The sequence below is a fragment of the Glossina fuscipes genome, unplaced genomic scaffold (assembly GCF_014805625.2).
Source record: "Glossina fuscipes isolate IAEA_lab_2018 unplaced genomic scaffold, Yale_Gfus_2 0, whole genome shotgun sequence".
In the NCBI taxonomy this organism is placed as follows: Eukaryota; Metazoa; Arthropoda; class Insecta; order Diptera; family Glossinidae; genus Glossina; species Glossina fuscipes.
Window position 1 is genome coordinate 18,637,006 of NW_023998414.1, and position 19,636 is coordinate 18,656,641.

Consider the following 19,636-nt stretch of genomic DNA (forward strand, 5'->3'; position numbering starts at 1 on the left):
AGACGTAGGACCAAATGCAAGGTTGACTCCTTCTGAATATTATAATCGGACAAGGTGCGTCCGTCTTCCAGTTGCTTGCCGGCAAAAATCAAACGTTGCTGGTCTGGAGGAATACCTTCCTTGTCTTGAATCTTGGCTTTAACATTTTCGATAGTATCTGACGGTTCAACTTCCAAAGTGATAGTTTTGCCAGTTAATGTTTTTACGAAGATTTGCATTTTTTAAAATCTACCAAAAATTGGAAAAAATATGTATATGTATTAACAAATTTTGAAGGAGACTAAAATCTAAATGTTACGAAGAAGAAAAATTGTTAACGCCCAGTTTTTCAAATAACCCTAAAAACGTCATATGAGCACTTTTCTTGTTTTCCAAGCGAAATAAATGAAAGTAATTTGCCACCGTGAATAACAGAGTTGCCAACTTAAAATTTTCAAATAACTGCAGTTCGAGAAAGTTCCGTTGAAGGAATGTTAACAAAGAAAAAAATATTTTACAACAAAACACATTCGTACTGAGCATAAAGATTACTATAAGTTTATAGCTTCGTCAAAGCGATTAACAAATAATTTCCTGATAAATCGTTTATTCTTAATTTCTCACTTTCAAATTTATATAATGGCAATTACTTGGCTTTTTTCTCTCTTCTCGAACACGAAAAATAATTTAAAATTTAGCTATTGTCTTCTCAAGGCCTTACCTTTTAATTATTGTAGACACGAAAATATATTTTCTTTATCTTTTATTGCTTTTGTTCGTTCTTCTTTTCCTTTTATTTTCTCAAAATACACTTTTTGTCCAATAAATTACTTTATTTAATATACAATCGTTTTTTCCTGAATTTTTTCACTTCAAATACAAACTACGCTGCTCACAGTTGTCTGATGTATAAAACAAAGTCAACTCAACTCTTGTATTTATAGCTATTATTGAAAATAGGAGAAATTTTTTCAAAATTCCCGTACTTACTGAGCTGGAAAGCAATGGAAAGTGTATATAAGTGATTACTTATCTGCTTTCTCTTTCACTAATATATGTCAAGATTTCGTCATTTTACAAAATATACGTGAAATTTTCGAAAAATACTAATGCCTTTATAGAAATCAGAATTGTTTAAGTAAAATATATAAAAAATTTTTATATATTTAACGAAGTTTAGGGCAATATTTCGTGATTGTTTCAGAACTTTTCAATCTTCTTTCTCTCTCTTGAAAAATCTTCCAATATTTCTCCCTTCATTCCAAGAAGAGAATAATACATTTACAGTGTTGGTGATTGAAAACTAAAAATAGTAAAAGAAAACAAAAAATCTATAAACAAAGGTTTATTAATCACGCAATTAAAAGATGTCGCAGTATATAATCAAGACTCTTTTCGTTATAACACGTAATAGCTCGCAAAACAACAAAACGAAGAAAAAGAGATCAACTAAACTAGTATGCATGCAATATATAAACGGAAACCTAGACATGTTTAGAAGAAGACACCAAAGATATGAGGCATAATAAGTTAAAGCATATAAAAAAATGAATTGGATACAGTTCTCCTGTACTGCATCTCTAATATCTCCCTAGTTCATTCGTCATTTTCGACACAAAAAAAATTTGTTAATGAAATATGTCGATAACCTACAATTAATTATAAAGCAATATTTTTATAAAACAATAGATTTGATCCTATCCGAAGTCTCGCATACTTTATGTGCTATATAGGTATAGGTAGTTTGAGGAATGTTGAAGTTGCTTTCCCTTTGTATCAAAAAAGAACAGAATGATTCTTTCGCGGATTATAGACGTAGGACATACAGAAATCAATTTCTTTAAAATACCACAAAGAATTCCTCCTTAAGTAGTTAAAATGAACTTTTCTTCACGTCATATATTTAGTAGAGGACGATTTCAAGTTATCAATCAACTTATATCGGCATTATACAAAAATATTCTTTATGTCACTACGCGGACAGCGAAATAAAGATTCTGCAAATATTTGCATGCAATACTGCAATAATCCAATGAAAGCAATTTTAATGTTGTAAGTGATCACGTACAAACATTAACAAAAGCCGTCGGCAAAACAAAAACTTAACATTATCTAACGGACCATTTAGATATCGGACCAGATAGAAAGTTATTGAAATAATTCAATAGCATCGGCTGAAAGCATTGCAAATCATGGGAAGAAATTCAGGAATTGTTTAAAAAATCAGAACATCCACGAATTTGATGCAACACAACGTGACATAAACGACTTAACACCGTAACATCATTTTCGGGATGGGACCTCAACTCTGCTGACTTTTTACGAGGCTTTGTGGGAATTAGCAAATCAAATCATTTAGCATGTATAAAAGAAATGAAAAGAACAAAAACGCACAAAAAGAAATAAAGACAATTTATTTAAAATTTTAATATTTCTTTAAACTAATTTAAACCTTTTCCATGTTATACGATTTAAAATTTTAGTTTGTACTTTAAACCAAGCAATAAAGATGATTTATTTTCTAGTATATTTTTCCAATCCAAACATTTAAGCAATTGGTTTGTTTGGTTTTACTGTAGCAGTGAAATCCCCTCCATGCTTCTTCTTTTAAAGCCATTTGTCTTCATGCGTTATTCCATGAATCGACCAAAAATTTAATTTACTTTTATTAATGTCATGGGTTTACAGCACAAATGTGGTAGACTTTTCCATGACCTCAGATGCTAGTGAACGTTTAACGTAAAAACAGGCATGTTAAACCATGGAATGCAGTCTAATGAAAACGTCGCTTGACTTACACACTCACAGGACTCTACTTGGGACTCATTAACCCGAAAACGCATCATCGCCTGTAAGGTATCAATGACACTTGATAATCAATCAATTATTTTGCAAGTCCCTTAGACTTGGTCAAATTTTCTTAAACTTTACCTTTGTCCGGCTTTAAAAAATTGATTTGATTGCATATGTAAGCAGCAGGTAAAAGGTTTTTAAGATTCCTAATATACGTGTATATCTTTTCTCTGAATCGCTTTAAAATTGAACGTTAACTACCCTGTCTTTGTAAAAAAACCCTTTAAAGTTATCTTTTGTTAGTTTATTAACTTAGAATTTTTCAACCAAGAGAGAAATCATAAATAACAACAGAAATTGAATATATATTTAAATATAAAATGGCTAATAAAAGCAAATTGAATAGCACAACGGATGTACCAAATAAAGAAGTAACTAAGCAACTATCAAACGATATGAAGGACTACAGCTCATTTAAGATCGTCTTGTTTTATTGTTCACTGATAGTATTTTTGCCGGTGTTAATATTTTTTTGTATGAAGTCCGTATTTTTGGATAGGCTTTTCACAATGACCGAAGTAACAAGTAATATCTATTCAGCAGTGGCCGCGGTGCTGGCATTACATTTAGCTCTGGCCTTATATATTTATCAAGCTTATTTCGGCACCGCTACCACAGAAAAAACAAAAAGAAACTAATTAAGAAGTTTAATACGTAATTGTTTTGTTTGAAATGTATCCGACAAAAAAACAGTGAGACCTAGCATGTCCAATTTTCTTACAATTGTACTTAAACAAAAGATATAACAAACTAATTTTGCGTGGATAAAATTAAAGAAAAAGTCAGAAAATTGATGTATTTTCCCCTCCCTCGTTTAATTTTTGTCATTGTTATGTATTCGTTCTGATAAATAAATAAAAAAATTCATTTAATTTATTAAATAAAAAAGAAATTCTTTCAATTCTTCCTTAATTCGTTATTAGTCATGCCTTGATAAGAAGCGAGAAGTGTAGAAAATGACTAATTTATGAGAAAATATAAAATTGGAAAAAATCGCTGCAAATCCTTAAAAAAGTTAATAAGTATATTATGGGAGAACTTTCAAGATAAAAAGCGATTTTAAGGTAAGCGACAATCATTTTTTTTTAGTACAATTTATTGATTGTAATTTTTATAATAGGCACGACATCTACTATTGGCTTCATCGCTTATCAATGATTATATATTTATATTCTTCAATATCGTGAATTTTGTATATATGATTTTTGTGAGCATATTCACAGATGTGAATGTATAGCTACATCAACATTACTATATAACGGTATAAGTATGAATAAGTCAGTCATTACTATCATGATAGTGTACATAGGACATAGGGACAATTTTGGATAATTTCATCCTATTTGAATTTTCTTTGCAAGATTAAAATTCACTTTCCTTATACGCAATCAGTACGATGGCAATTGAAATCCTCAAAATTCATTATATAGCCTTCATCTGAGCTTGTAATGAAAAATGCGATTCTTCATCGACTCAAATATTTGTTCCGAAGGCATCTTTAATTTAGTATTTGACTCCGTTGGAAGAAGTTTTTTATATAAAGCTCTTGCTTTATTTGGGTCCCCCGTCCTCTTAACTTATGCCCAATATATAATTGTCGCGCAGACTAGTTTATCCTGTTTTCAAAGTGCATTATTTTCTCCTTGCTTGTAAATATTAATCTGCAAATAATGAAAACATTTAGGACTAACCTTGTTTTAGTTTTCAACTTTTGTTATACTATGGCCAAGTCTTTATCTTGCTCCAATTTCTTTATTTTTAACAATTATCGCTTCATTGGCATTAATATCAAGGCAACCATATTCTATGCAGTTGATATATGGATGCGTTGCATAATTATTAACATAGTTTAAGTCAACAATTATAACCTCTATACCGCAATTAATAATGACCAATGGCTAAGCCAATTAACCATTAATCTAATTTAACTAATAACTTAGTTTGGAGTAACTTTAGAAGCCACCTAATTTGTAATCACGTATGCAGATGGCTACATAGTAAGCAATCTTAAGAAATGCACAGCATATCAATTGTTGAGTTATAGCAAAGTTGTTTCGATCAACTATAAACTATCTATCGTTTAACTGTTTAAACATACTAACAGCAATCAGTCGAAAATTCTGTAAGCTCGGCCTATCAACGAAACTGCAATAAAATTATAATTGGTTGAATATATTGCAAAGAAAACATGCTGCCCTAAACTGCAGGTCGGTTTAATTCCTGATGCGACTGTTTCCTTATTTCCCTGAAACGGGAAAAACGGAGAAAAGAGAAACAACTTTACATTAAGTTACATTTGCTTGTCCACACTTACATCGCGGATCAGACAGTTTCGGTTTGTTTGTTTTACGCCCTAAGAGACCACGATGAATTTCTAAATATGTAACTAAATCGATTTCTATCGACTCTACCGGTTCGGTAGCATTCTTCTTCGTATTCTCGTCTTTCGAAGACATCAAATGTACGTCTTGATAGCTGACGTGCCAGGGCACTATGGCCAAAAGTCAATTTTCTGACATTCGATGCTTATTATTGCACTCTGCTAGCAGAAACCTTTTAAATTCTAAGCTTTCAAAATTTTGTTTAGAATTCTTAGGCATAACAGCAAGAATTCAATTCAAAAATTAAAAAAAAAAAAGAAAGAAAGACAGGAGACTGCACCATGCCCGGTAAAGCTAGTCACTTTGACAACTCTTCCAATGGATTTAATAGCATATTAGATCGCAAATAATTTGTATCTGATAATGAAGAGGAAAACCTTATTTTTTAATTACAGTATTACGGCTCAAACCATAGCATAGTATTATTTCCAATTTTAATACTCTTTCCCAAGAAGATACCGTAGTGAAGTGCAGACTATTCGCGGCATTCAAAATACTTGCTTTTATGACTCTACGACGGTTGTCGGCAATCGCTTTTCAAATTTTTTTTTTACATCATTTCCAGGCAGGGTTTAGTAGTTAATAAGAAAAAAAGGCAAAAGAAAAAAGAATTCAAGGAAAAATGTAGGGGAAAAGCCTCGATTTGTTAATTATTAATATGAGAGTCAGTCATTACTGTTTTTACACGATTTCTATAAGAAATTTGGTAAATATACAAAGTTTATGCAATAATTTGACCAACAAATAAATCGAGATTACGCAAGAACCTTCTCATTGAAATAATCATACAAAACGCTTTCTGTTCATATTTAAAAAAATATTCCATGAATAACAAGCGTTTAATTTTTCATTTAACAAAAACGGAAAATGATTATGAGGAAATCGTGCAGATGGTTAGTTTAGAGTTAAGTTAAAAAAACAAATTAATTTCTATAATACATAATATAATATAATAATAATAAAAGTGAAATAATACTTTTGCGATTTTTGTCACAATACTTGCAAAGGTAAGTTTTTGTTAATGAACGCCGCGCTAATAAGTATTCTGCATATAGTATTGATTGTAATTGATCAGGCCAATGAATTCTCCTATCTCCGCTTGGTAGCCGTAACGTACAATTTTATTGCCCAAATATATGGTATATTTGATGAATTTATCAAATTCCATTTCATCGCTGATCAGTCTGTCATACCGCGAATGGGTAAAGTGTTCACTACCGGATCTTAGTGTAAATTCATGACTTTTTAAATTGCTAAAGAAAAGAAAAACTAGTTTATTACGGCATTATCAGGTTTTCGTGTTCATTGTTATTGCTAACATTATTCCTCGCTTTCTCGCTTTTTCGCTTCTGTACTTACTTGTAAAACCGCAACGAAATTTTAAAGATATTCTCGATGGTATTATAGAACTCGGCACTACGTTTATTTAGCATGCACAGGAATAGTATACGTTTTATATATACGGCATGTTTACGATATATGTCCTCAATGGTCTTAGCAGCTAGTAATTCATCTTTAAATGTTTTCCAAGACGCTTGCAAAGCATTCGCGGTTATATGATTTTGTAGAGTGTGCACGAAATGATAGAATTTATGCCTGATCAACTGTACATGACGGTATTGTGGCGCTTTTAATATACAATTGCCATGTTTTTTAACAGTTTGCTGCAATATCTGGTATGCTCTTTCCAATATCCAACTTATCCGTCTTACTCGTATTAAATATTTGAATATTTTAGCATATTGTTCTATAGTTTCTGGATTTAGTATTAAATTTAATGGCCAATCAACGCGATAACTTAACGAGAGGTTATTTAAAACGTTCGGTGACAATAAATCAAAACTTTGCGGCACATCGTTAATCACAAATGAAAGATTTTCAGAATTTTTATCGTTGCCTGCCAAAAAATGAAGAGAGAATGAAACTAATAGGCACTGATTGATTTGAAAAAAGAAAAAAAAAAAATCGCTATCCCTATTCTATTTCCATTGATGTGTTTGATGCCACTGAATCTTATCAAGTCCATGTTTTTACAAAACTTGTGATTCATTTTTAAAGCAACAAGACTTCGCATCTTCATCAACGTACCTGTTATACTTGAACCCAAGGCGTTGTCCAATATTGAATGTAACATCTGATAGTTGAGAAGGATTTCGGGTGAGGCGCCATCTTCCAATTTACCAATAATGCCGTCACAAATTATGGCACCGAACTCTCCATCCATTAAAAAGTAATAATTCCGTAAACTGCGAAAATGGTCTAAAATAAGTAAGTCTTCCAGACACATTCGCATCACTTCGTTATTAATTAGCTCCAAGTGAGTGGTTAGCGGTATAATAACGGACTTTTGTAGAAATTCAGTTAATGTTATAACACTTATATTGTTATTATTTCCCTTGCAATTTAACGGCGCCAGTTTAGAAGGTTTTGTACACTGTTCTTTCTTTGCACTATTCAGACGTATGTACGCGCTAAGCGTATTGCATTTAAAGTTACTTTGTAAAAGTTGAGTGCACCGTTTGTACGGATCTGTGTAGTCAGGTATGGGGCAGGCGTCATCTATATGCTGCGATTCATTATAATCGGCAATATCTGTAAGGATGGTTTGCTGTTGTTTATCGTATGTATATCCCTGCTGCTGAGAGGGGTATATGAAGCCTTGATTATACAGATATCCTACTGTATTGAGAGCACTTTCAGGAGTAAATTCCGCAAAAGAAGTACCTGTGGGCACACTTAAGAATTTATTTTCGTTTGCCAGTTTCGTATTCACTTTCAATTCACATTTCATATCGGTCAAATATGTCGCACACGAAAGATCGCTTGTTTTCATAAAGACATCTGCCAGATTACCATTCTCAATATCTTTTTGCTGTCGAGTGCCGATAGATGAAAATGAATCGACAGCCGATAGCACATCATCCGATGTGGTAGACATGGGCGAGGTAATTGATTCACATATTAGAGATGACGAACTTCCCTCTACGAATGGAATACCAGTTTGGATGTCGAATTCGCTTGCCAAAATCTTCTGGCGATTACGTGCTCGCTCCGTATTCAAATTAAAAAAGAGATTTGTACGGGCTTCCAACGGATCTTTATTGTATTCACTAAATAAATCAGTTTGCATCATGCGACGCCGATTACGTTGCAAATCGGTTAACTCACATTCCGGCAAGTTATTTAGATTAATATCGGGCGTCATTTTCTCCATCGACAGCATACCAAATTCGGAATCGAGAACTTTTAAGCGGTTTCGTTGAGCTTCGCTTAGATTTAAGCGAGAACCTGTAAAATTATCTAAAATGATAAGTCTTTCCTTAAACAAACAATTAACATATGTTTACCATAACCTAACAAATAAGAATCGTTATTCGTTTCTATTTGTACTATACATTGGCTCAAATTAGTGCCGTCCAAAGCTTTTAAACGATTTTGTTGAGCGTCTGTTAAGAAAGATCCTGGCAATTCATTACAATTTAATACGTCTGAGACAGTACGGGTTATGCCTGTAGTCGGTTCTTCGAGATTGACATAGCCTTTTTCGTTTTCTTTTGTGAAAGGCACTAGGGTGGTTGCCGATGCTTGATTTAGTAAATCGTTGGCATTCTCCTCGTCTTCTTCATTGATATCGTAGAGAGCTGCCAAATGTTTTTCGCAATCAGCAAATTTCTCAACGAAGTCATCCGATATGCATTCTTCATATTCGGAATCGCAATCATCATCATTAATTTGTTCGTCATCTTCATCAAAGCACGATTGAAAGTCCGTCCCAGGCGTACCCGTACTGCTTGGAGTCGCTAACGGTGGGCCACGTGGTGTTTCGTTATCATTCAATAGTTGCAAAGTTGTAAGATTTGGCGTTGCGTCCACTGTTGAAATTGCGATCACTTTGCCTTCATCCTTCATCATATCACTAAGTTCCTGATAGTATTCAATACGTTTACGTAAATTTATATTTTCCCCAAGTAAACGCTGCTCCTGCAATTTCTCTGCTTCGTGTAAATAACGTAGTTGAAGCTCAACATTTACTTTACGTTCTTGTACTTTCCTCTGCTTAGCGTCCTGCAATTGATTTGTCAACTCTTGTAAACGTTTCTTTTTCTTTTTCGCGATAATGAGAGCTATCTCTTGTTGTTCTTCCGTCCAACGGTCCAAGTTAGCTTTGGATCTTTCTGCCATACGTTGGAAGAGTTCACGTTTCTTTGCAGCTTTTCTTTCAAATATCTCACGTATAGTTACGGGATTTGCACATACTCGTCGAGCATTCTCACGGTACCGAATGCATACCAATTCCAATTCCTGAATTTCATCGAACGACAAACAAACAGAAATGCCTGGATATTCCAAATCAAAAATGGGATGCTGCAAAATATGACAAAGGACGTTTACCATTAAAACGTATTCATTACGGACTACAATTTCAGTTTAAGCTTTTTATCTGTCTGCCTTTCATTTGATTACATCACTTACGTTTGGCTTGTAGGCTTTCAAAAGCATAGTATATTTTCCACATTGCAATATTTCGTCCTCGTAGTTTTGAAAGAAACCCGGTATAGATTCTTTACGTACGAAGTAGGCTTTATCGTAAAAGTATTTCGTATTTTGACGATAATGATCAACAAAATTAATAAATAATTCATTGCAGGGATCATCTAAAAGGCCATAATAAATCCATTTCTGTAAATGTCTTACAATTGTATGAAATTAAAAAGAGAAACAAAAATTAAAATTAGTTAAGAACATAGTCCGTATAATGCGAATGTAAGACATACTTGAAATAAACGTGGCAACAGCGCTTCAAAATGAAAATCAATAAAGTAATGTAGTCCTTCTCAGTTAGACGCATTATTTCACAATAGAGATAACCTAAGAACTTTGATCCCATAGGAGGTTTAGTATTGATGTCGACTTTTGAGGCGAGAAAAACGTTTGGAAAAAATTTGACTATGTATATTAACGGCATATTACGCTTACCATTTGGATGTATGGCCAGCGTGTAAGAAAGATTTATTAATTGCTTCATCATCCTTTTCATACGTTTGTAAAACTCCATTAAATGTTCATCCTTTTTGCTGAAGACGTACTGACGAAAGGTTAATAGATACTCATCGATCGCACTGCATAGGGCCTGCGAAATACATTCAAATGCAACAGTCGGTGATTATTAACGGTCTACTATCCGACAGTGTGAATGCCAGTTCCTTTAACATAAACGTCATTAGCTGTGATTTTTAGAATTTTTAGACTTGGGATTTAAATCTTGTTTAAACATCGTCCAACATCAAAACCAATGATAACGTCTATTTGATTGTGCTGATAAGCGCGACAAATAAGGGGAATATTTGGACTGTAGACGACAGTTCTCGGGAGATGGGAAACTGCTACGCCATTTAAGAGATCCCTCATAACGAAAAATCGAATTTTATTCCCCCTGATGTCAATTTTAGTATTTACGAAGCCAGAGTTGGAGTTTCTAGCAATGGTCCTTATTTCATTTAGCTGTAGATGTCTTCCCAAAGCCGATATTAGGCCGCAGTCTGAACTAGCTAACTGCCTGCTGCAAGCAGATTGAAACATCTGCGTAAGCATTTAAGCACTATAAAGCTTATGGTATAGAATATGGTAGAATAGGGAGGTGATCACGAAAATCACGCACGATCAAATTCGTGTCTTTAGTGCCTTGAAAATTCTTGAATATTTATGTTAAATTTCTTAAAATTCGGTGTTTAAGAGATTGAATTTCAAGGCAAATTTTATTTGTTTGGAAGTTGATTAGAAATGTTATTTATAATCGGTACACGTTTCTAGGGCAACTTACTACACTGAATGAAATCCTTGACAGATCCCGGATAGTATGGTGTCGAGATAAGCTTTTTTTAAAAATTTTGTTTATACACACTTTCGTTTCAATTTGTACAATTCCCGATCCGAGTTCCATTCGTACCACAGGTAAAAACGATATGATTATATTTGAACTCGGAAATAATTCTTTTTCAAGCAATATTCAAAATTTAGATGAAAACTAATGATGACTTGAAGTTTGTAGACGGCTCCGTCTTATGTAGGAAAAGAAATAAATAGAAAACTTACTTTAAATATAAATCCTTCAAACATTAATTTATAATTCCTTTTCATAATCATAGTTTGCAGACGTTTATAGCATGTGCCGCACTCTAGAAAATCTTCTACAAAATGTAATAAAGTTGCGGGTAAAATGCCCTCCAGAGTAACGTGCGGCTGCATTGAGAATATTATTAATTCGTCGTGTTGAAATGTATCCGATTGTATACCGACTGCACTTAGGAATATTTTGAAAAGAAAGTTAAATTTTTTAAAGTATTATTTACTATTTCAAAGGATGAATTATTTTATAAACGAAAAAGTATTTATTTTACCTGTGAGCGACTTTAAGTCTTTTAAAAATTGTGACATTGTTAAAATTCTGGCTTTAAATTCTTTTCTCTCCTGCTGATTGATGTAAGATTGCAGGAGTAGGGTTACGTTAGCTTCTCCCGCAAATGGTTTTGAACAAACAACGCCAAAACAGCCTAAGGCCTCCCAGTTCCAAGAAAACACTCGTTTCAGTTCTTGAGGTTTTTCTCTGAGATCTCTTTCTTCATATAACAAAGATTTGCCCTTGGGGCTGATCATTTTTGATTGTTTTCTATTGGCTGCTGGCAAAGGAAAAGCTTTCAGATTTACACCTAAACATGTTCCGAGCAATCGCCTTGTTAAACCAGTAAATGTGCAGTCCGCTTTTTTATATTGTGCATAATTTCCTTCGTCAAACTTTTTAAAAAGATTTTCCAATTGATTTTTTTCACCCGCAAACAAAAATTTCGGCAGATAAGGATTTGTTTTCGATTTTAGGTCACTCAACGATTGAAAGTATTTAGGAGTGGGTTCCATTATGTTACAGACATCAAATAGCGGATAGTAGGAATTTTGTTGATAGTTAGCATGTAGTGTAAAAGGCCCAGGTATTAATAACTTCGAGCAATCCATGTTGAGCTATTAAACACTTTAATTTTACTTAAACGTCAAATCGTATCATGATGTTTACGTACCCTCTTAGATTCTTCGACAATGTGTCCCTGCAGTGCCAATAAAAATTGCAATATTCCTTTACCGCTATCTTCTTGGAAATATTTTTCATTTTCGACGATTTTCACATATTCTTGAAAGTCTTTAAATTTACTACAAGTTCCTGGCCTACCACGACCATACAATTTCGCAGCGAATATTTGTATATCCAAAGCCCGTTGAGGTTCGAAATTTTCATTTTCTTCCACATAGGATCGTGCCGTTTTTTTCAGTAAAATTTCATACGCTAATGCTTTTAGTTTAGGTAGAGCGACGACTATCTCATCTGTTGTTAATGGATACTCTTGTAAAACACTTAAGCATAATTTTTTAATAAGAAAATTAACGCTATCTCTATTTGCTTCCAAATCGTGCATTTTATCATATTCGCGTTGAAGCATCTGAAACAAAAGTGATTATTATTTCTTTGCCCTTATACAAGTTAATTTAAATATTTGCCATTAATAAACGTTAAAATATATTTTTCCTAAACTGTTTTTCTAATCTTCTGGTTGATTTCATAAAAATAAACAAATACAAAAACAACGCCAGCCAATACTATGCTACTAGTCAAATTATCAAAGAATAAGCAGAATTTTATCACAAATTGCGATAATAAAAAACAAAATAATCGAACAACATGTGTTTTTCAGCAACAGAACTGCCAATTGATTGAAAAGTGCAATTATTGCCAACAGCAAAATTAATAATTTAAAATTGTTTTGCATAAGATTGTCCCGGTTTGTATACAAAATTGCAAAATGATTGCCCATGGATTGGTGGTGATTGGATTTTGCATTAGAAAGTCATATGCATATGAAAAATTAATGGATTTCACTAAAACTATTGGTTGTGTAAGAAAACTGTTTTGAAACACTAAACAAAGGAAGGAGACATAATAAATTTTGATGGATAAAATATTTCTATTATTACTAGAAAAAGAATGAAAACTAAAACTACTTTAGTGGCTGTGGATTTGATTTCATTGATATTAAGATCTTTTCTTGATTTAATTTCAAAATAACACGCAATTCAAATTTTTTATTGATTTCATTTTATATTAGAAATTACGATAATGACTGAAATCGCTGATAACAGTGTAAATCATCAATTAATGCTACCTAAAAAAAATAGCAACATCTATAAAAATGTATTTAAAATACTATTGAATATTTTTAATTGCAGTTATTTCATAAAATTCCACATGGGTTTAAATTCTATAAGTATCCAAATTATTCAGGATTTGATGTGTTTCCGTGCCGTCCTTTAAACTTTCTTAAATCTCTAATATATTTGCGATTCTAATGGTGGAGACTACTAACGGTTCTAGTGGGCCTGTACGGTGAAGTGATTGTGTGAGGAAGACAGGACGGTTCAGATATATGACACTGATAGAGGGCACGCTTGGCAATTTCAATTGCTCGCTTTTTACCATCAACCCTAATATGAGAGGGAATCTGCATCCTGGGCATAATACATGATCAAAAGCACCTTTGCGATTGAATCATATTGCTGTGATGACGCTAAGGCTGTGTGAACAGATTAACGTCCTTCCGCGCAGATCTAAGTTATAAGTCATAACGGATACGGCGGCAGCCAATATCGTGGACAACAGCATACACTAACAGTCTCAAACGATCCATCCGTATACAAGATCGTCTGTGTTCTTTATACATATCAAAAGATTTGCATTTTCAGAACAATATTGAAAAATTATATCTTTTCATTATTCAAATATAACTCATATGAATAATCCTTGATAGCATACGAAGCGTGAAAATGCATACTTAACGCCCCAAGATGATTAGTTCCCGAGCGCCGGTGGGCAATAGGTAAAATAAATCAGATCTCTGGTTGCAATGCAACTCTACGCTGGGAAAATGCTCTTCCCGCAATTTGGGCCAACCGTAGCCATCATGAAACTTATACAATGGGCCGTTCCCGCTGCCAGACCGAAGCTGGAAGATTGCTTCGGGGGCTTATGGCACCCGTGGTATCAGAAACGATGAAAGAAGAAATAAGAAAAGTCTCTGGTGAAACTTTGTTTTAGGTCCCACACAATCTGAAACTCGATATGGAATAGAATCTGCAGATAAAGCTGCAGAAATAAAGAACCAGTCAACACAATGCACGTGGACATTGTATTCTCACTGGACAAAGGACGACTATGTCGACGTCTTTCATTTAATAAGGAAATTGACACTTTGGTTGAAAAATGTGACTAAAGCTCAACTTGAGATCCACCGAGTCGGTTTAACCTCACGGTGCCCAATGACAATTTTGCGTAACCGGCGCCCTCCAGAGGGTTACACAATCCTTATAAGCTAGTAGCCTGAACTACACTGGAGAAAGCAGATATGTTTATGGTGTATAGCTCAATAAACCCACTTTGGTAAGTGTTGAGGCCTATCGTTACCTCTAATTATTCGTTTTAGGAATGATAGAAACTCGACCATCACGATACTCGCCCAAGGGACATACTGGACATACTTCCAGCGCGGTTTCCATATGAATGTAAATATGTAAGCTTCCTCCCGAAGGATCTTGGCAAGTAACAATCTGCAGTAGACCAATGCTGTCACGTACTCGTGACATAGTGAATCGACTCTTGACCTCCGTGGAGCTTAGAGTTAGACTATAAAGCCTTCAGCTTTACTTTACGCGACATAGTCACTCTTGCCTTCGGATTAACCACGAAAAACGGACAGTACAATGATATGTGCAATACGCTCGAATGCACTAAGCATGTCGAGAGAGATAGAATTTAAAAAATTTGCCCACAAACTAATTAGACAAACACGCGTAAGACAAAGGGACGCAAAACCGAAAATAACAGCCTGTAGAAATGATATTCGGAACGAAAATGTCAAATGCAGTAGTCTTCGTATAATAATTACTATAAAAGTATGTAGTGGAAGTCAAATCAATTCAAAAGAAATGAAACAAAAATCGTCTTGAATATAAGGAGAGATAATGAGGTGACTTTTTGAAGGAATATAACCGATTGAAATTGTTTTATTTACACTTTCGTTTTATTTATGCATGGCTAGCGTCGGCAGTGTAGGCACCATGCTGATATTTAATTATCCAGACCTTGTCAATTATGGCGCCGTTCTGATCATCGGAAACTTGCTCAATATACAAATGCGTGACATTGTATGCTTTCAAACGGGTATAGCCGTAGTCCTGAAATTAAAAGAGGAAAAAACAAAAAAAAAAAAAAGAAAGCAAATCGTTATTCAATTATGTTTTTCCTAGTTCAACATTTCTACTTGCGTTGCTATGAAATGCATTCCATTCAGGTAATTCTTTCGAAAATGGTTCGCGATTCTCTTTATTGCCAGCTGAACCAGTTATTATTTGTATGGGTGCCGTAGCATTTATATAAGAGGTATTGTGCACTTTAAAATCATACATCGGCCATAAACGTGTATAGAAATGTTCATGAGCAAAAAATTCCACATCAACTCCGTACTTGTAGAACAACTGTTCCAAGCCGAACACTTTGAAAGGCGGCAAGCCTTGACGTATAAATGTTTCCAATTCGGTATTACAATCGTATTCCTTATCATCGCTGCAGTACATGGGCCGGTGGCCGTAAGTAATAATCCACGGGTGTTTGGCTCGATTCTCCGGACTGTTAGCTTGTTTTAGATCATTTTCCAGCCATTCGAACTGTCTAGTTAACAGTTTAAGACCGTAATTCAGATAATAATAGACTTCGGTTGAAAAACTGATGAAATGTATTGGACCCAAATTGAAGCTGTACCATAGACTATCATGATCGCCGGGCATATTGAAACGTGCTTTGTAATTTGAAAAGTTGCTGCAAAAAAATGCAAGCATATACTATATAAAATCACTTTTCATAAACTTTTTTACTATTTCTCCTCATGATTTCCCGGACACACCATATACGGTACGTAGGCGGCTATGGCCTCAATTTGTTGCATAAAAGCATCACCCACTTCAGCATTATCCGTATCGAAGTCATAGGCAAAATCACCTACATGTATAATTGCATCATAGATACCCTGCTGAGTATCTTGTTGTAGACGTGCCATAGATTGGGCATTTTCATTACCCATATCGCCGTATATAGCTAATCTAGGTGACCATTCACTGCCTTGAGGTACTGTTTTTAAATAAAAGCGTGCTGACCAACCCAAATCGCTACCGCATATGTATTCATAAGAGGTGTTCCATTTCAAATTTCTTAACACTACCTTATGGATACATTGTTTAGATTTTTTCGGCCCTCCATCAACAAACTGTTTGGCAAAACCTTGGGCGGTCAACCATTTATGGGATTTATCAACGTTGTTGCGATAAAAAACCACTGTTTGATTTGTAGCATTGCGCGTAGACCAGGTAATAACAATTTCGTTAGACTTGTCTGCAAATTCAAAGAGAAGGAAGTAAATAAAATCTGATGATAGAAGGGCCTTGAAAACGTTTTACAGGGTATCATAATAAGACGAATTTTTTGAATTTGTTCGTTGAAGCAATCTGAACCATAATAATCAGGGCACTCCCTATACTAAACAAAAATACTATTATATAGAAAGATATTAAAGAGTCTATTTTCCGACCGTAGCCACAGAGTATTTGAAATTTTATACCCTTTTGCTAGGTAGGTACGTAGATTAGCGGTACCAAACTTTATTGTGTTATTTTTGTCGTAATCCCCCTTTCCCCGAAATATTCTGCGAGTTGTTGTCGTACGCGGCAGGTAAATCATCATACATGTGTATTTGAGTCTACAATTTTTTGGAATTTGATTTCTTAGAAAATCGACTAGTTTTCGTGCAAACTCACATCATTAAATATGGGATTTACCTATCAATATCTTTATCAAATCAGAAAATTCTTAGGCGTCCTTATCCATGCACAGATAAGCATTTTGATATCGATTAAGAAAAAGCAGAATTAAAAAAGTTTTTGACGTCATGGGACGCTACTTACTATTATTAATTAATGTATTATTTGAAAATTTCGCATTAACATAATACACTTTAAAAACACAATTTGACAAATATATTCTGAATTGAAAATTAATCGCTTCCGTTGCTTTCGTTCATTTTCATTGACTCCGCCAGCCATGGGAATGTAAGCGAACCTTCATTGTGTCAACAGTGATTGTATCGCAGCCCAAAGACGGCTGACACAAAAAGACGTTACTCCTACATTCGAGTTGGGACTTCAGCTTTGCTAACTTTTTACAAAACTTTATGGCAATTGACAAATCATATGATTATGTATGTGTATATATATATATAAATAACATAAAAAAAAAGAAGAAAGCAACGCACGACAAGAAATAAAAGCAATTTACTTAAAATTTATAAACTGTTTTATTTATTTATTTTACTTATATATTAGACGAATGTACATTTTTTATATTAAGCAATTGCAATTTTGATTTATACCGTGCATGACTTGTAAGGAATGAAAAACAAACAATAAAGATCATTTATGTTCAGAGTGTTAAAGTATTAAGCGGTACCTGCTCAAGTATGGACCAATTATCGCACAAATGTGTGCCTAATATATTCATCTACATGTATCTAACCAATTTTCTCTATCAGTAATCGATAAACAAGCTTATTTTCTTTTATGTCAACTTCTTCTTTCTCATTTTTCACGACTTTGTCGTCTATGTTTACGTTGATTTCTTTGTTTTTGTTTCTAAAACCATATGTTTTTGTTTACATTTTCCTGTGAAAATCTACAGTAGTGCGGCTGGCTGTATATTGTGTTTTACCACTTAGGAGCTTTTAACGCGATAATAGAAATGATGCCTCATTGTCTTAGCCCTCTAAGCATTCAATTTAAAAATTCTTAGTAAAATGGGATAAATGTAATATATAAATGTTATATAAGTGTATAAATTTATATAATTTATAAGACTAAATGTCATATGCAGACGTAAAAATATAAAAGAGGTTTCATCGTGTTTTCAGCCTAAGGTTAAATATGGTGAGATGATATATATTTTATAAAATAACCAAATAGATACAAACGACTATACAAGGTATCGCAATTTCAATTGTATTTTCGCTATAGTTTCATAATGAGATTGTTTAGCGAACCTAGGTCTGTCTTTTTTAATTAATTAAAACTTGTTAATTTTGTGGTAGATTTTCGATTTGCAAATAAAAAAGATAATATTAGGTGTTTGTAAAAATTTTGATCAATGTCTTCTACAGGTAAAAGTGATAAAGAAACAGGAAACACCAGTGTACGTAACGGTTGAATTTGATGTTTTTGACTTTCCTGCAGAGAAGACAACAGTTTTGCATTTCATATTATTGATTTATGCAGCATACGCTGACGCTAATCGTAAAGCGCTCAACATTCTTTATTCAAAATCATCACTTTTTTTGTTTACTTGAAGAAATCTGCTGTGGAAGACCACCAAACATGTTCAGAGACTTATGGTTATGTTGCTCCATCATAACTCACTTATTGGTTTTGTGTTTAACGGTTCAAAAATGGCGACACGAGTTGACTGAAGATACCATTTTTTTGGTCACTTGTTGCAAAAATCGTTCAGCATACACTGTTCTGCTACACCAATGTAGTCAACAGACATAGCGCTTCCTAATTACTACTCGTTCACTCGTTCGGTGCAGCATGGCTTGGCTGCCACGCAGGACCGCAAAGTTCAAGAAGCGCGAAAATGGTTTAGTTGATGGACCGCCGAAAATTATTTTGATTAATATATATTGTACCAATTTTCTACAATATATGCCTCTTTCAAGAGAAAAAGTGATCAACATTTTTGCAAATACGTAACAATTTTTCAGGCTGACCCATTATATCGATTTTTTGTCTTCACTCGAAAAGCAAGCAAAGGCTGTTATCGATGTATTATTTGACAGTATTAGAGAATTGCTGCTGTCTTTGTTGTAAAATTTCTCGAAAGTTCTTTCTATGCAGCTCCATTAAACATTCCGTCCAGCAATTTACATTTGGAAAAATTTAAAAATTAAACAATAATATTGCGTCGAAATGGAAGTAGACAGCTTAAGCACTGTAAAACAAATAATAAGGGCGCTGATAATTTCATCTCCTGAAGAAATTACACTGGACAAATTACGTCGCGATTTTAGGCGCATGGAAGGTAAGCATATACCATTTGGTCGGTTCGGTTACGATACACTCGAGGAGTTGCTACATGCGCTGTCAGATTCCGTAGAGGTTTTCGGTAGAGGTCCCACTGCGATAATTCGTGTTGTGAAAAGTCAAAAATCCGAACACATACAAAAAATGGTCAAAAATCAAAAGAAGCCAGCAAAGCATCGCAACGGTCGCATTAAAAAAGTAAACCCGAT

General features: G+C 34.0%; 4 protein-coding genes across 6 annotated transcripts in view; 1 reads left to right on the forward strand and 3 right to left on the reverse strand.

The window, feature by feature from the left end:
• The window catches only part of LOC119644684 (polyubiquitin-B-like), a gene marked incomplete at its 3' end in the record, with an annotated part of 6,857 nt that extends 5,938 nt beyond the window's left edge, over positions 1–919 (reverse strand). Inside the window, 2 exon segments of the mRNA XM_038044729.1 lie at positions 2–228; positions 701–919. Coding sequence (XP_037900657.1) covers positions 2–218 — 217 coding nt within the window.
• Positions 920–3,066: 2,147 nt separating this feature from the next.
• Positions 3,067–5,599, forward strand: LOC119641640 (vacuolar ATPase assembly integral membrane protein VMA21 homolog). The gene is made up of 2 exons (XM_038040453.1): positions 3,067–3,896; positions 3,953–5,599. The coding sequence occupies exon 1, from the start codon at positions 3,153–3,155 to the stop codon at positions 3,468–3,470; it is 318 nt and encodes a 105-aa protein (XP_037896381.1). The 5' UTR covers positions 3,067–3,152; the 3' UTR covers positions 3,471–3,896; positions 3,953–5,599.
• Positions 5,600–5,914: 315 nt separating this feature from the next.
• Positions 5,915–19,636, reverse strand: part of LOC119631811 — a 20,640-nt gene continuing 6,918 nt past the window's right edge. The window contains exons 1-11 of one of the 2 annotated variants that reach the window (XM_038024340.1): positions 15,323–15,403; positions 12,284–12,700; positions 11,612–12,227; positions 11,307–11,509; positions 10,191–10,344; positions 9,989–10,124; positions 9,687–9,903; positions 8,561–9,578; positions 7,302–8,501; positions 6,573–7,110; positions 5,915–6,466 (exon numbers count right to left, since the gene is read on the reverse strand). In XM_038024340.1, coding sequence (XP_037880268.1) covers positions 6,247–6,466; positions 6,573–7,110; positions 7,302–8,501; positions 8,561–9,578; positions 9,687–9,903; positions 9,989–10,124; positions 10,191–10,344; positions 11,307–11,509; positions 11,612–12,227; positions 12,284–12,700 — 4,719 coding nt within the window. In that variant the 5' untranslated portion in view covers positions 15,323–15,403 and the 3' untranslated portion in view covers positions 5,915–6,246. Of the gene's footprint in view, positions 6,467–6,572; positions 7,111–7,301; positions 8,502–8,560; positions 9,579–9,686; positions 9,904–9,988; positions 10,125–10,190; positions 10,345–11,306; positions 11,510–11,611; positions 12,228–12,283; positions 12,701–15,322; positions 15,404–19,636 lie in introns of those variants that run through there. The other variant, XM_038024332.1, reaches the window with a different exon arrangement.
• LOC119631826 (acid phosphatase type 7) overlaps positions 13,108–19,636 on the reverse strand; it is a 12,257-nt gene continuing 5,728 nt past the window's right edge. Inside the window, exons 2-4 of one of the 2 annotated variants that reach the window (XM_038024351.1) lie at positions 16,182–16,695; positions 15,576–16,125; positions 13,108–15,485 (exon numbers count right to left, since the gene is read on the reverse strand). In XM_038024351.1, coding sequence (XP_037880279.1) covers positions 15,336–15,485; positions 15,576–16,125; positions 16,182–16,695 — 1,214 coding nt within the window. In that variant the 3' untranslated portion in view covers positions 13,108–15,335. Of the gene's footprint in view, positions 15,486–15,571; positions 16,126–16,181; positions 16,696–19,636 lie in introns of both variants that reach the window. The other variant, XM_038024366.1, reaches the window with a different exon arrangement.

Excerpts from the sequence above, each read along its gene's own strand:
- LOC119641640 (XM_038040453.1), top strand. The coding sequence starts at position 3,153 with ATGGCTAATAAAAGCAAATTGAATAGCACAACGGATGTACCAAATAAA.